This window comes from Suncus etruscus, chromosome 3, assembly GCF_024139225.1.
Source record: "Suncus etruscus isolate mSunEtr1 chromosome 3, mSunEtr1.pri.cur, whole genome shotgun sequence".
NCBI classification, from domain to species: domain Eukaryota; kingdom Metazoa; phylum Chordata; class Mammalia; order Eulipotyphla; family Soricidae; genus Suncus; species Suncus etruscus.
The window spans coordinates 52,818,441-52,834,265 of record NC_064850.1 but is presented as its reverse complement, the minus strand read 5'-3'; the positions used below and the strand labels follow the sequence as shown (position 1 = coordinate 52,834,265).

At 43.1% G+C, this 15,825-nt stretch overlaps 1 protein-coding gene across 1 annotated transcript in view; it reads left to right on the top strand.

Annotated features, from left to right (window-relative positions):
* Positions 1–14,126, top strand: part of AIDA (axin interactor, dorsalization associated) — a 40,517-nt gene extending 26,391 nt beyond the window's left edge. Inside the window, exons 3-10 of the mRNA XM_049770260.1 lie at positions 2,599–2,652; positions 3,253–3,307; positions 7,376–7,439; positions 7,662–7,768; positions 11,889–12,011; positions 13,123–13,245; positions 13,687–13,804; positions 13,899–14,126. Of these exons, the coding sequence (XP_049626217.1) occupies positions 2,599–2,652; positions 3,253–3,307; positions 7,376–7,439; positions 7,662–7,768; positions 11,889–12,011; positions 13,123–13,245; positions 13,687–13,804; positions 13,899–13,995 (741 nt within the window). The 3' untranslated portion in view covers positions 13,996–14,126. The remainder of the gene's footprint in view (positions 1–2,598; positions 2,653–3,252; positions 3,308–7,375; positions 7,440–7,661; positions 7,769–11,888; positions 12,012–13,122; positions 13,246–13,686; positions 13,805–13,898) is intronic.
* The last annotated feature ends 1,699 nt before the right edge of the window (positions 14,127–15,825 follow it).

The following is a 15,825-nucleotide window of genomic DNA, read 5'->3' as shown; positions in this document are numbered from 1 at the left end:
ACCGGGATTCAATCCGTGGCAACCCCATATGATCTCCCAAGCCTGCCACGAGTGATTTCTAAGTGCAGAGCCAAGAGTAACCCCTGAGCACTGCCAGGTGCAGCCAGAAATAATAATAATAAACCAGAGTACTGAAACAGGAATGAATAAGTAAAATGACTGTTCATTGTTCATAACTGCATATACTTCTCTAGCTCAAGTACCACTGGCCAGCCAAACTGGTACTTTCTATTTCTCTTTGCTTGAGATTTCTTTTCCAAAGAAAATTTACAAAAGAGAAAAATGAAAAAAGAAAACTCACCAATCCAACTTGCTAAATTAGAGCAAGTCATCAAAACAGCAAAAAACATCTTTGGAGGGACTGGAGCATTAGTATAGCATATAGAGTGCTTGCCTTGTGCATGGCTGACCAGGTTTGATTCTTGTTATCCTATGCACTGTGGTCCCCTGTGCACTGCTAGAAGTGATTCCTGAGTGCAGAGCCAGGGATAACTCCTGAGTATTGCTGAATGCCCACCCCCCGAAAAAAACAAAACAGAACAAAAGCAGGAACATCTTTGGGGTTGGAGAAAGAGTGTAGAAGGTAAGCTGTCTGCTTTTCACATGCCCCTAATTCCGGTTTGTTCCCCAGCACCACATATCCTCAAGCACCACTAGAGGTCACTCCTGAGCACAGTAGGAAACGGCCCCAGAACCACTATAACAGTGATAGTGGGAAATAATCACTCAGAACAAGAGCTGAGTGCTTAAAGAAGGTAGAGTGATGTGCATGATACCCCTTCAATAACAGTACTGCAAACTGTGGTACCTAAAATAGGTGTTGGAATATTCTATGACTGATAATCATGAACAGCTCTGTAACTATCTCATAGTGATTTCATTTTTAAAAAATCAAAGAAAAACTTGGGAAATACCTATTGGGGAAGACCTAGAAGGTGTGTCTGGAGCCCAACACTTGCTCTGATAAGGCTCTTGTCTGCAGATCTCCCTTTTCATTTTGTCCTCTGTCTAATCTTGTTCTCATCATGGGTGACCTGCTCAACTGAACTAATAAGACTCATCTTACCTTTGGCCTCTTCTAGCCTCTGCTTGAGCCAATGTTTATTGTCAGCACAAAAGTCATCTTAAAGGGTTCTTGAGATTCTGGTCTAACCCGTCTGTGTGCTGTTCTGGCTAAGTACTCCCCAGATAGTCATGACTGTCCCTTCCCTCCAGAATACCTGACATCCCCCCGCACCCCCAACCCCGCACCTTTAATTTCAAACTATCTTCCCTGCTTCTGTTTGGAACTTTACACAGCTAAGCCCTGACAGATTTCTTTCTTTTTTTTTTTTTTTTTTTTGGTTTTTGGTTTTTGGTTTCTGGTTTTTGGGCCACACCCAGCAGTGCTCAGGGGTTACTCCTGGCTGTCTGCTCAGAAATAGCTCCTGGCAGGCACGGGGGACCATATGGAACACCGGGATTCGAACCAATCACCTTTGGTCCTGGATCGGCTGCTTGCAAGGCAAACGCCGCTGTGCTATCTCTCCGGGCCCAACCCTGACAGATTTCTAAGCTCTTCCTTTAGTTTTAGAAACTCTGCCAATCTTGGGGGCTTGGTTTCTGCTGGAGATTATTGTCCTGGTTTTCAGGGCATATCTACAGTAGCTTAACTGGCTTCAACTCATCGATTGAGATTCTTTGTTTCTTGCTTCATAGTAATGCTATATATGTCCTATCTCTAATGAAACATGAGCTGAAGCTGATTAAAGGCAAGGACTATGCTCTCTTGTTTATGTCCATTTTATAGCTCATGATACACAGAATGGCTGACTGGAAGGTTTCCACCATTTATCTCAAGTATTGATTTTTGTTTTGCATCACCTATATACTTAACTGAACAAGTCAAGACTGAGTTTAACATAAGTAAATCAATCATACTAGTGCTCATTCTTCCAAAATTTGCCTTTTAATCTTTCAGTGAATTTGAAAAATTCAGTAAAGGTAGAGAAGAAAATGTTAGAACTCCATTTTCTTGCTCTTGTTAGCTGTTATTGAGGTGGGGGTGGTGGGGGGACACAGAACTTCAAGGACTGAGCGGATGCGAAAGGCCAGTACCTAGGGATTTATGTTCTCTGAGCACAGAGCCAGGAGTAACCCCCAAAGGCTACCAGGTATGGCCCCCAAACCAAAAATAAATATACCGCTGTCATTAAAGCAATTTAAGTATGGTCATAGCACCTTAGGAGAGATAAAATAGCCACCTTCTTTTCAACCTTCTCTTATTTCTTGAGTCTGCAAAATACAAAAAAGAAATGAAGCTTAGGGGCCGGAGATATTGCATAGCGGTAGGGCATTTGCCTTTTATGCTGAAGGACTGTGGTTTGAATCCCTGTATCCCATATGGTTCCCTGAGCCTGCCGGGGGCGATTTCTAAGCATAGAGCCAGGAGTAGCCCCTGAGCGCTGCCGGGTATTACTCAAGAACCAAAAAGATAAAATAAAAAAGAAATGAAGCTTTCTTAATAGGAAACTTTACAGATCTCTTTTCATTAAAAATTAACAGCATAACCAGCAGCTATAATAAACTTGGTATTTTAGCTTTTTCTTTTTTCTACAGAAGACCATAGGCAAAATTGCAACATGCTTGGAATTACGAAGTGCAGCTTTGCAAGTAAGTAAATTTCTTTTTTATCTTTTTAGCATAAAAAAATTTTTATTGGGCCCGGAGAGATAGCCCAGCGGCATTTGCCTTGCAAGCAGCCGATCCAGGACCAAAGGTGGTTGGTTCGAATCCCGGTGTCCCATATGGTCCCCCGTGCCTGCCAGGAGCTATTTCTGAGCAGACAGCCAGGAGTATCCCCTGAGCACCGCCGGGTGTGGCCCAAAAACCAAAAAAAAAAAAAAAAAAAAAAAAAAAAAATTTTTATTCTGAATTATTCAGATAAGACTGTAAGCATTTACTTATGCCCAAAAGCAGAATTGTCTCAGTTTTATGTGAATAGAAGTTGATATGCTAAGTTCATAGTAAAATAGTCAATTTTTATAAACTATACATATAAAATATATAAATTTATTTTTTGTTGATGTCCTGAGTGTTCCAAAATATACAAGCAAAAAAAAAAGCATTATCAGTCTTCATTTTCTACTTTGAAACCAAGAAATTGGCTTCATTTATTTTGAGTACATTCTATGAATGTCTAGTCACTCTAAAGATCTAGGGTGTAATGAAATGTTTATGATAGCCTCTGTAATATGAATATTTTAAATGCAGTCCACACAATCCCAAGAAGAATTTAAGCTGGAGGATCTGAAGAAGCTAGAGCCAAGTAAGTCAAAGCTTGTATTTTTTTAGTGAAATTTCTTTTGGAAAAGTCTTTTATAGAAAATCATACTATTTAGCACTAATACTGGTTTCATTTCTGACTGTTAATACTGATGTAGTATTTTTTTTTTATTCCTAGAAGTTTTATAGGAATGGTAATAATTCACCATCATAGAATAGGAAAACCATTTGATTCTAGGTGTGGCTGCTTAGCTATAATTGAATTCATCTTCCTCTTGTTTGAATTCCTATAATTAGATTGCAGTTATTTTTATAAGATTGTAATACTTTCTGTAAGCTACTTGAGACTGTAGCATGATTAATCATTGACAATACCACTTAGACTGTGTGTCATCGAAAGTTGGAAGTCCAGGGCTGGACAGATAGCACAGTAGTAGGGTGTCTGCCTTGCAGGCAGCAGACCCAGGACGGGCCTGCCAGGGGTGATTTCTGAGCACAAAGCCTGGAGTAAACCCTGAGTGCTGCCAGATGTGGCCCAGAAACACCCCCCCCCCCCAAAGTTGGAAGTCCAGGGACTGGCGAGATAGTACAGTGGATAGCCACTTGCCTTGCATAGCAGCTGACCCAGGCCTGATCCCCAGCATCCTATATGGTCCCCCAGCTCCACCAGGAGAAATTCCTATATGTAGAGCTAGAAGTAACCTCTTTAATATCACCAGCTGTGCTCCCCTTCCCCAAAGAAAACATTGTAATCCAAATGTTTGAGTTGCTATATAAAGTACTTCATCCCTATTTTCCTTTTCTCCTTGAAAGCTTTTTGAAGTAAATAAATCAAGCAAATGTTTTGGTGGTTAGAATAATGCCAAGTAAAGTTGTTTTTACTGGTTAAATGAATATTGGCAATATGGGTAAAGGCCTAATAAGCGTTATATGTCCCCACAGTCAGTGTGAGGACAATTTTATCAGCCCAGGAAATACTGTACCTCAGCCTGCTACCCCCAGTCCAGGCAACTACTAGCCTGCTTCCTAGCCTTATGAAAGTGTCTTTTTGGAGGTTTCTGATAAATAAAATCACATGATACATGGTCTTTTGCGACTAAATATTAATCATCTTAAAGAAAAGCACATTGATAGCTAAGAATATTACAGCTGTAGTTGGGATGTTCCCATTAGATAATGACCCTAAGTGTAACTATAATATCCACTGTTTAATAATCAAATAATTAGGATTAGGGGTTTTCTCCATAGATACTCTTGCTTTGAATTTGCCCCCAATTTATTTCCAGTGAAAATTGAAGAATTACACATGCCACAGACTGTAAAGACTAGATGTAGACTAATGAGAATTGTAGAACACTTACCTTTATATATTACTTAATTACATAATCATTCCTGCTTATATAAACATGCCTTTTGGGGGGGGGTTGGTTTTACTTTTGGCCCAAACCCAGCAATTCTTATGCTTACTCTTGCCTGTGCCCTCAGGAACCAAATCCAGATCAGCCATGTGCAAGGCCAGCTCCCTACCCATTCTATTTCTCCATCTTCTTACTTAATTTTCTTGTTGCCTCATAGCATACTTCATTGGTAATAATGATCCCTTTTCTAAAGTAGCAGCTGTACTCCGAACACTCAGATGAATCCTTTCTTCTACATTTTGCTGACACTTGAACGTGACCTTATCAGAACTAGGTTTTGACCTGGCTCTGCATGACCTCCAGCCTATACACCCTCCAGCACTCTGATACTCAGAGCCAAAAGGCGCAATGCCAGCTTCAATTCTAAAGATCACAGACCTTTTATTTGAGATCCTGAAGAATTACCGACCCCACATAATCTAGCAGAAGATTGAGTAAATCTTTATCTTTTTAATTTTATAGTCCTTTGTCTTTTAAAGTTTATGGTAGAAATGGGAAGGAAAGTAACTTTAAGATGTATAGTGTTTTGAATATATGTAATTCTTTTAAAAAATGTTTTATTATGGGAGGCAGGCTGATCTTTAGTGTCTAGAACTGGAACCTGCATATTTGTTGAGAAAGAGAAAGGTGGTGTGTGTGTGTGTGTGTGTGTGTGTGTGTGTGTGTGTGTGTGTGTGTGTGTGTGTGTGAGTGAGAGAGAGAGAGAGGGAGAGGGAGGGAGGGGAGGGGAGGGGAGAGAATGAGGGAGGAAGGGAGGGAGGGAAAAGACCAAAGTGTTCGATACCTTTCTCATGAGGGACTTAGTATTCAAGGAGGACATATTGCAGTAGGATCCCAAGAAATCTGATGGGAAAGTTCCATAAAGCCTGCCAAGCTCAGTGAGCCTAAACAGCACAGAAAACTCAACTCTTATCAATCACAGTCCATTGACTTTAGTAACACTATGGAGAGATAGAACCATCATTTCAAATGGACCTATATTGGTCTAAGTTTTGATCATTCCATTTGCCTTTGTGTTAACAATCTGAAGTATGGGACCGGAGCAATAGCACATTGTGAGGCATTTGCCTTGCACTTGGCCAATCCGGGACGGACCCAGGTTCAATTCCTGGCATCTCACACCTGGGCCTGCCAGGTTCGATTTCTGGGCACAAAGCCAGGAGTAACACACTGCCGGGTGTGGCCCCAAAACCAAAATAAATAAACAACCTGCAGTAAATTTGTGCCTTCGAGTAGGCAGGCTAGGGTGGTGAATGAAAAATTAGGGACACTGATGGCAGGCTTGGTTTCTGATCATTTAATGCCAGAAATGATTACATTATGAATAGCCTTGCAAATCACAGTGTTATACGAAAAGTTGGCGTTTGGGGGGAAGAGGGTGTATTTAAGCAGTCTGACAAACAAATGGGACTCCTGTTTTGTAAGTGAGGTAATTCCAGGCTGTGCACTTGGGATTTCCTCCTTTGGGATGAAGGGGGTAACACACAACATCTATTTGATCTCTTAACTGCAGGACGCTAGAATTGGAGGAGCTGAGGACATTGAGTACAGAATCAGAGGCCCCTTTCTAAGTGCCCAGCTCAGCTAATACCATCACTTAACTTCAGCAACTGCACATAGTTTCAGGAACCCACAAGGCAGCCTGGTAGACCATGCCAGAATGCAATCACAGAAATGTAGATCAATCACAAACAATGGGAGGTGCTATTGAAGGCCTCTTTCAATAAGTCCTTTTTTTGTGCATACATGCATGTCTAGAATAAACTAGCAAAAGGGCCAGGAAATAACTCATATGATAGAGCATTGCTTTGCATGTGTGAGCCATGGAGTTTGGTCCCTGAGGACTCCAGATGTTGCCCTGATAGTCTAAGTGTATTACTGAGATTGGGAATCACTGTGGGAAGCCTCAAAAAAAAAAAAGTATGTGATCATTCTAGAACCTTCTCACTACAGCCTTCATTTCAGGGAATTGGAGGGAGTCAGCTCCCAACATGCACTAAGGCCCTTCTGGCTGCTCATCATTGATGCTCATTGTTTTGTGAACATTCATGAAGGGATTGATATTAGTTTTCTCTTGGACTCCATATTTCCTCATACACAGATAAAAGAATTGTTTTAGGGTTTGTTTCGTTGGAAATTTGAGAGTGAAACATACCCTTTTTGAAGATATGACAATATTCCGAAATTACTTAGACCTGAAGTCTATTGTGGATATTTTCATTTTCTTAAGATCTTCCGTGTGGCATTGGGTAATATGCTAAGATTAGAAATTTTTTTGAGATCATTAAAATCTGGGCCTGGAGAGATAGTACAGTGGGTAAAATGCTTGCTTTGCATGCAACTGACCTAGGTTCAACCACTGTCTTCATGTAGTCCACTGAGCACTGCCAGGAGTGATTCCTGAGTGCAGAGCCAGGAGGAACTCCTGAGCATTGCCACATGTGGCCCCCAAAACAACAGCAAAATGCTTATTGAGGGGCTGGAAAGATAATGTATGTAGCTGACCCAAGTTCAATCCCTTGTGCCCCAGATAGTCCCCCTGAGTGCTGTTAGTCCTGATCCCTGAGCACTGCCAAATGTGGCTCCAAAGTGAGCAAAAGAAAATGCTTAGTGAAGTTGATTCACAGTGAGCGCATGCCGGGTAAATTTGGGATATCTGAAGAATTCATGTTTATTTCTCTTTCTATTTCCAGTCCTAAAGAATATTCTTACCTATAATAAAGAATTCCCATTTGATGTTCAGCCTGTCCCCCTAAGGTAAAACCAATAAGTGCCAGTTTGTCTTTTCTCTCACCTGTATTTCAGTTACTGCTGCATTTTTTTTAACTTAACATTAGTGTTATTATTGGTGTATTGATCTACTATCACTGATCATGGTGTAGACACTTGGATAAGTCAGCAGAGCATGGGGGACGGGATTGCTTTGTGACTCTCCTATCTGGTTTTCTTCTGTTCATGCCTCTGCCCTCTCTCACGCAGAAGGATTTTAGCTCCTGGAGAAGAAGAGAATTTGGAGTTGGAAGAAGATGAAGAGGAGGGTGGAGCCGGAGCAGGTTCTCCAGGTTCCATGCCTGCAAGAGTCCCCGGTGGGTGTGGGTCATTAGGCACGGGGCGGCTAGGGTGGGTGATGGTTCGAGAAGTGGATGGGGCTCTGGGGTGGAGCCTCCTTCCAAACTCAGTTAAAGGTCTCGCCTAAGACCAGAGGATCAGACGTGTCTTGGGCATGTGCCAATCTTCAATCTTCAGTTGTTTTATCACATAACTGGAAGATAGCTTTTGGGGATCAGGATTCTCCCCCCAGGTCTGCCTCCAGGTTCAGTGCCTACCGTGGGAGTTGCATGCCTCCGCACTTAGTCTTACCACCAGCTACAAACCAATGAAGAGGACAAGAATGTGGCAGAGTCCAGAGAAGAGGGATACAGGTTTCCCTAGGTGTCTTTATTTCCCCCAGGAATGAGAAGTGACTGTGCGTGTGATACCCCTCGCCCCATGAAAGCTTCCCTACCATGAAAGACCATGTTCCCTCAGGAAAGTCTTAAAAGACGTACGTGGAAACAGTGGAGACCTAAAGTGTCACTCCTAAAGATCAGGGGAAAGAGATGAACTTTCCTACACAAAAACTGAGGTGATGTTGAGGGCAGAGCAATAGCACAGTGGTGGTGGTGGTGGTGGTGGGGCTTTTGCCTTGCACATGGCCAGCCTGGGTTTGATTACCAGAAAATGGTCCCCCAAGCCTGCCAGGAGTAACCCCTGAACACTGCCAGGTGTGCCCCCCCCAAAAAAAAAAAATTGAGGTTGGGCTAGATACATAGGACAGTGGAGAGGGCACTTGCCTTTCACACAGCTGACCCCGGTTCCATCCTAAAATGTTCCATGCACAGTCAGGATTAAGCCTTGAGTATGACCAGCTGTGACTCCAAAACAAAAGTAAAAGCAAGCAAACAGAAACCAATACTTAAAAAAAGAAAGAAAAGACAAAAAGAAACCAACTCTTGCTGTTAGAACAAACTCATCAGGAAAGGACACTAGTCTTTGGAGAAATAAATTGCACATTGAAACAGTGTGACTCTCCTTCCTACTCCAAGTCCCCAGTGCCTTGAAGGATTTGGAGCAGTGGGAACTGCCCTAGAAGCAGAACGGAGTTGATCCACTTGAAATTAGCTTTTTTTCCATAGCTATCCTGGTGGTAACGTTCCACAGAGCTCAGAAGTTCCTCATCCTGGGCCAGAGAGAGCACAGCAGACTGGAGGCAGGCTCTGGTGCAGGAGGCTCTCATTCAATACCAGGTGTGACCAGGGCTACCTTTGGGTACAGGGCTGGGATTGGGCCCCTATGAGCATCTCAGTTGTGGACCCCAAAACAATATAAATAACTTCTGGGACAGAGAGATAGTACAGCATATAGGATGCCAGCCTTGCAGGTTTGATATCTGGCATCCCATATAGTTCCCCAGCCCACTAGGATTAATTCCTGTGTGCAGATCTAGGTGTAACCCCTGAACGTCACTGGATGTGGCCCCCAAACAAAAAAAAAAATCAAAATTAGTTCTTCTTGGTCCAGAATTTCAAACATCCAGAAATCTATGCCCATGTTTATCAAAATATGTGTAACAGGAAGGATGTTTATTAGAAGTATCCTAACAATATCCAAATAAACTTGGTAATAATATCCAAAGAAGCACTCAAGTTTCCATCAACAAAAGAAGGAGTACATTAACTGGCCCACTTCTAAAGCAGCACTGTCATCACGATGAGCAGGCTGCAGGGGCTGGAGAGAGAGCACAGTGGTCTGGGTGTTCTTTTGCATGCTTGGAGCCTAGATTGATGTGGTGGACTCCAGCACACCTTTGGCAAAGACCTCAAGCACTATTTGGCTGTAACTCCAAAAACAAATAGAAAGGGACAACTAGCAGCTGTTAATAACAGCTTGCATGAAGCTCAACAGCAGGTAAAATATTTTTATGTGGGGGAACCTATTATTCTTTAAAGCTGGGATCAAGAAGCATGATCAGGAAGAACATTGGGTGGGGACAGAAAGTTGCCTCTGGGATAATGTTTCAGTTTTCTGACCTAGAAATCGGTTTCATAGGTGGTTCCATGGATACTTGGTTTCTGTTTATTCAGTAAACTGCAAACTGTCTCTTACTGCTTTTTTTTTAACTATATATGTTAGAGTTTACCATTTAACACATTGTAGAGAAATAGGCAGAGAGTAAATTAACACCTTTTATCTTTAATACTAAAGAAAAATGAATATTAAAAACAGGTTAAAAATACAGCCAAAAGACTTGTTAAGATCCCTACATCATGTGACAAAGTAAAATTAAAACTTAATGTTTAAAAAAAAAAAAAACTTAATGTTTAAAATGTCATTGATGGCTATACTGAGTGCTTTGTTTTGGTTTTTTATTCTAACTTATCATTAGCTCAAAACTGTATTTGGCAAGTCTCACTAGCGAAGACTTGGTTTTCTATGATAAGGAAAATGGGCAATACGGAACATTGACACCACCAGATTATCTTCGCCTATTGAAGAACCAAATTCTACTTCTGTTTCTGACAATTTTCTTGACCAGTTACCTATTAATGAGACTTAAGGGTTTTCCTCCATTTCTGCATTCTTATGTGGTGGTCTCCTATTTTCTCAATTAGAAAACTGTGTACATAGCCACGATGATTTCTCCAGTCTTATTATGAGGTTGCAGTTTTGATATGTGAAATTCATCCTCCCTCATTAGTTATTGGATTTTCTTAAACCCCTGATTGTTCTTGTACCAATTTGATTTTATTTGAAAGCAATTTCCTCAGCAGGTTACGTGGCATGTATCTGGAATGTAGCCGTTGGTTCGTACTCTTCAAATAGGACACCAGATAGTTGGGTAAAACTTGAAGAATGTCAACCAGAGCATTTTCTGAATACATACCTGTGGTTTGTGATACTTTCTGTAGGGGTAAAACAAAAATTTGCTTGCATGATATTTTGAGGCATATATTTATTTGATTCATGAATAAACTAGAATAGAATGGTTGATTTCATCATTGATTCTTTTATTTTCCTCAGCAAGAAATGTTCTGGTGTGGTTCTGGGTGGGTTTTTTTTGGGGGGGGGGGCACACCTGATGATGCTCAGGTTACTCCTGGCTATGCGCTCAGAAATCGCTCTGGCTTGGGGGACCATCTGGGACTCTGTGGACTCGAACTGCAGTCAGTCTTGGGTCAGCTGCGTGCAAGGCAAATGCCCTACCACTATGTCATTGCTCTGGCCCCCAAAAATGAAATCTTTTTTTTTTTTTTTTTGGTGAGGGGGTCATGCCTGGCAGTACTCAAGGGTTACTCCTGGATCTTTGCTCAGAAATCGCCCCTGGCAGGCTCATGGGACCACATGGGATGCCAGGAATTGAACCAATGTCTCCTGGGTTGGCCACATGCAAGGAAAATGCCCCACTGCTGTGCTATCTCTCTGGCCATTTGTTTTGTTTTGTTTTGGTTTTTGGCTACACCCAGCGACTCTCAGGGGTTACTCCTGGCTCTGTGCTCAGAAAATTGCTCCTGGCTTGGGGGATCATATGGGATGCCTAGGATCGAACCCACAACTGTCCTGGTCAGCCGCATGCCAGGCAAACACCCTATCACTGTGCTTCCACTCTGGTCCCGGGTTTTCTATTTTTTAAAAAAAGGATTGAGAAAGATTTAAAGCAATAGTTGTACATGAAGTTTGTTTGATTCTCAATGTAAATAATTCTGACCTAGATACAAAATAGGTTGAAGAAAGGAAACTGTGAAGTATATATATGTAGAATTCTCCTTGGTCAGTTTTTACAAGAGGCTTGTTCATGGATTCAAGCACCGAAATTTTCACATGATGCATCAAATATTTATAAGCTTTATCTGTCATACTACATGCTTTAGTTTGGATTCTGAGCCTGCGTGAAGATCTCTCTTGTGCCTATATGCCTATATCACATATATTTCAGTCATGTGGTCATGGCTTCTAGGAGCCAGTTGGATTCTGACGCCACCTGAGTTTATGAACATTTCTGCCCTCAAGTGGAATTAAAGATGGGGAAGTACATGCTTTTCATGTCTTTCGCATGATGTCAAGTGTGTGGCAGTTTGGAGGCTGTAAAATAGATGGTGCCTTCCCAGTGCCCTCAATGTTTATAAGAGCCAGCAGGTCTCCCTCATAGAGTTGTTTCTTCACTCACAGGCACTTTGCTACCGAGGTTACCGTCAGAGCCCGGCATGACGCTGCTCACCATCCGCATCGAGAAGATCGGCTTGAAAGATGCGGGCCAGTGTATCGACCCCTACATCACTGTCAGTGTCAAGGGTAAAGACCTTCGTCTAAAGTCTAGAATGATCTTTCTTGTTTGGGACACTTTGGTTGGTTTTAGGGGCCTGAGGACATGGTGCTGCCCAGGCCCTGCAGAGTCAGGAATGCTCTTGGCCACCCTGGTCGGGCTCGGGAACTCCAGGGCAGCACCTAGTGTCAGTTGGGGGATTTCGTGGTACTGGGGAGTAACCCTGGACCACACACACATTCTCCTTAACCCATCACTGCCTTGGGACATTTCGGTGCAGAAAAGCGAAATTTCTAAGCTCGACTAAAGCTCTTCGCAGGTGTCTTTAGTCTTAAAATTCTGTCACAGAGCCAATGAAACAAATGATCTTTAGAGATCACGATTTCTAAAGGAAAATTAATCCACTGGAAGCAGGCAGCAAACAGATCCCTCCAGTTCCGGGAGATGATTCCAATGTTAGAGCTCAGATCTCACTGCTGGAGGCTCTGGATTTGCACTGCAGACCTTCATAGTTCTTCAGATTCATATTGCCTAGGGGCTTAGCCCCAGGTCCCTCCACACTGTCGGGAGTTGCCTCTCAAAACATTTCATCCACCTGGGCTATATATAGCTGTAGTTCATCGAGCAGGGTGCTTGCTTACTTGGGTTCGATCCCTGGCATCCCAATTGTCCCCTAAGCACCACAGGAGAGATTCTTGAGTGCAGAGCCAGGAGTAAGCCTTGAGCATCACCAGGTAACCAATACATAAAAACTAACCCCCACTTACCCAAGGCATTTGGCTTTCTGGGCAGAGCCCCAGGTTCTCCATCCCAGCTCCCTGTGGCAGACCGTTAAGTCCCTCAGTAAAGGAGGAAAGGCCTCCAGAAGGGAGGGATCAGGCCTTCAGGGAACTCAGTACTCTGAAGGTCCATCTGAACTCAGTCCTGGGGCCATAGACAAATGTGTCAAGAGCTCCTGTCTGGAACTTGGTCTCCGTCTGGGTCAGCAGACTTCTTCAGAGCTCCTTGGGAGCTGCCCACACAAAGAACTGCTGCTTCCTCCCTGAGGGTTCCTGGACACTCGACCCTCTGCAGCTCATTGACAGTTCCTGGCTCTGCAAGTCTGAACATGTCTAAGCAGAGATGTCTTTCCTTCTTTAGATCTGAATGGCATAGATCTGACTCCTGTGCAGGACACGCCTGTGGCTTCCCGGAAAGAAGACACATACGTGCATTTCAACGTGGGCATTGAGCTCCAGAAACACGTGGAAAAGTTAACGAAAGGTTTGGCACTGGCAAGAGCCACAGTTCCCAGGGACCCATGGCAAACATAAAAGTCATATGATGTTTTGATTTCAATAAAATAGAATTTGGGGAGTCAAAGGGATAGCACAACAGTAGGATGTTTGCCTTGCACACAAACCTGGAACAAACCCAGGTTGGATCCCTGGTATCCCATATGATCCCCTGAGCCTACTAGGGAACAATTTCTGAGTGCAGAGCCAGGAGTAACCCCCTGAGCGTGACCAGGTATGCCACCCCAAATAATGAATTTGGGGACTGTGGGTGCTTGCCTTGCACACTCTACCTCTTGCTTGGTCCTGCACTTTGGGAGATCCGAGACTTCCCGCCACTCCCCGACCTCTACCCCCCCCCCCCCCAAAAAAAAAAAAACACAATTGCTCACCTTCCGACTGATTCTCTGGATTCCTCTTCCCACCTTAGGTGCTGCCATTTTTTTTGAATTCAAACACTACAAGCCCAAGAAGAGATTTACTAGCACCAAGTGTTTTGCCTTTATGGAGATGGATGAGATTAAACCAGGCCCGATGGTAATCGAGCTGTAAGCATCACGCAGGGGTGTGGCATATGACTTACATGTCTTCCAGGTCATGCCTGAGTAATGGGCCAACTAACTCTGTGTCTTGTGCTTCCAGGTACAAGAAGCCCACTGACTTTAAAAGAAAGAAGTTGCAACTGTTGACAAAGAAGCCACTTTATCTCCACCTCCACCAGACTTTGCACAAGGAGTGACCCTGTTATGGGTAGCTGGAACCGCTGTGAACCCAACCACTTGGTAGAAACCACCAGAACTGTGGCCTTGCATTGACCAACAGGCCTGTACACCCGCTAATTCGTCAGTCAGAATTTAGATCCCAACACATGGCTGATGCCAACACATGGCTGACTGACATCAAAGACACCATCAGAGACAGGCCTATTGCAGATTTTGGGATTTTTTTCCCTAACTTTTCTATTCAATGTGCAATTGATAGTCTCTTGTCTGACTCGCCACTACCCCTGCCTCGGTCTGCAAGGACTGTTGCAGGCAGTCTGTGCTCATTTGCAAACTAATGTCAGCAATAAGAATGTACTCAAGTTTACACATCTCTTCACTCCTACTCCCATTTGCTTTTTTTGGTTCTTGAGTGACTGTCTAGTCTAACTTGTGGTTGAAGCAGATGGGACAACATGAAGCAGCTTGAAGAATTGAACCAATTTCGCTGCCCAAGAAAATGGGTGTGAAAAGTTGAGGGCCCCCTCCCCTTCCCACTTGTCTCCCCAGACCTGTTTCCCTGCTGTGTTCCAATGTGTGCCTTGGCCAGATGAGGAGCCCCATGGGCATGATCCCAGGTTCTAGCTGCAGTTTTTCCAGATGACCTGATTGTTTTTCTGACCTCAAGTATAGTATATCTTTGGTCGCATCCATTGAACTGTTCTAGCTCACATCATCATTCTTCCGGATTATGGATCCCAGGGTCAATGATGGCCCCCACCTCACAATAATTACCAATTTCTAGCTGGGTTGAGATTGTTTTCCTAAATCGAGTAAGTCAAGAGTAATTTGGGTCAGATGCTAAGGAGATTTTGCAGGGATATGCTGTTTTCCTGACAACTGATTGTGAAACTTTACCCCTGCATACCTCTTCTTGCGACGAGGATGCAAAACCTGGAGATACTTTATTTTTTTTATATAGGTAGATAGGCTTATCATTTATTTCCTATTTAGATAGACTGACTTTCATCCATATGGAAATGCACAAGTCATTGGATTATTATGATGACATGACTTATTTTAATGGGGCATAAATAAAACTTTTAGTTCTCACCTCATTGATTTAGGGTGGGCTTCAGTTGGGGAAGGCGGAGAGCTCATGTTATTCGCTCTCTTAAGTGACCAGTGCTAGGCATGAAGGCAGTGCCAGGCCTTGGCCTAGTTTTAAGTGAGTATAGTAATGCCTCCCATTCTCTGTTGACTTTTAGAAGATAGCACACAGAGAAGTCCTTTTAGTTCTTTCCTGCCCTTGAGGTTTCACCTTGACTCTACATTGCAAATAAGGTCAGTTTTCTTTGTATCAAACTTGGAGCCTCAAAAGAATTTTCAGCCAAATCTAGTCTTGGTGATCTTGACCAAGTTCCCAAATGATCCTGTCCATAATAGCTCCAAGGGGGATGAAGACTGCCTTAAGTCACTTCCTGGCTGACAAGCTCTTAGCTTTTAAGACTTCAGCCTCAAGTTCCTTCAGAGGCAAGAACCGTGTTTCCCCCATGTCATGTTTCTTAGGGTGCCTGGCAGATCTGTGCCCTGTGAAGTACTCAGTACCCTATATTTGGGAGCATTCCACCCACTGGAAAAATTATCCCTGAAAAAACAAACATATTAAAATGTAGCAAAAAATGACACTCTTGTCTTTTTTTCACAAGTCTTTGAAACAATATATGGGATGCCCCCAAGCTCCTGTGTTCCATTGTAACCCCCTAATTAGCTCCTGAACAAGCAACCAAAATAACTAGGCATTTGGTGGTGTACCTGGCAGTGCTCAGGGGTTACTGTTCTCAAGAATTACTTCTGGTAGTGCTCAG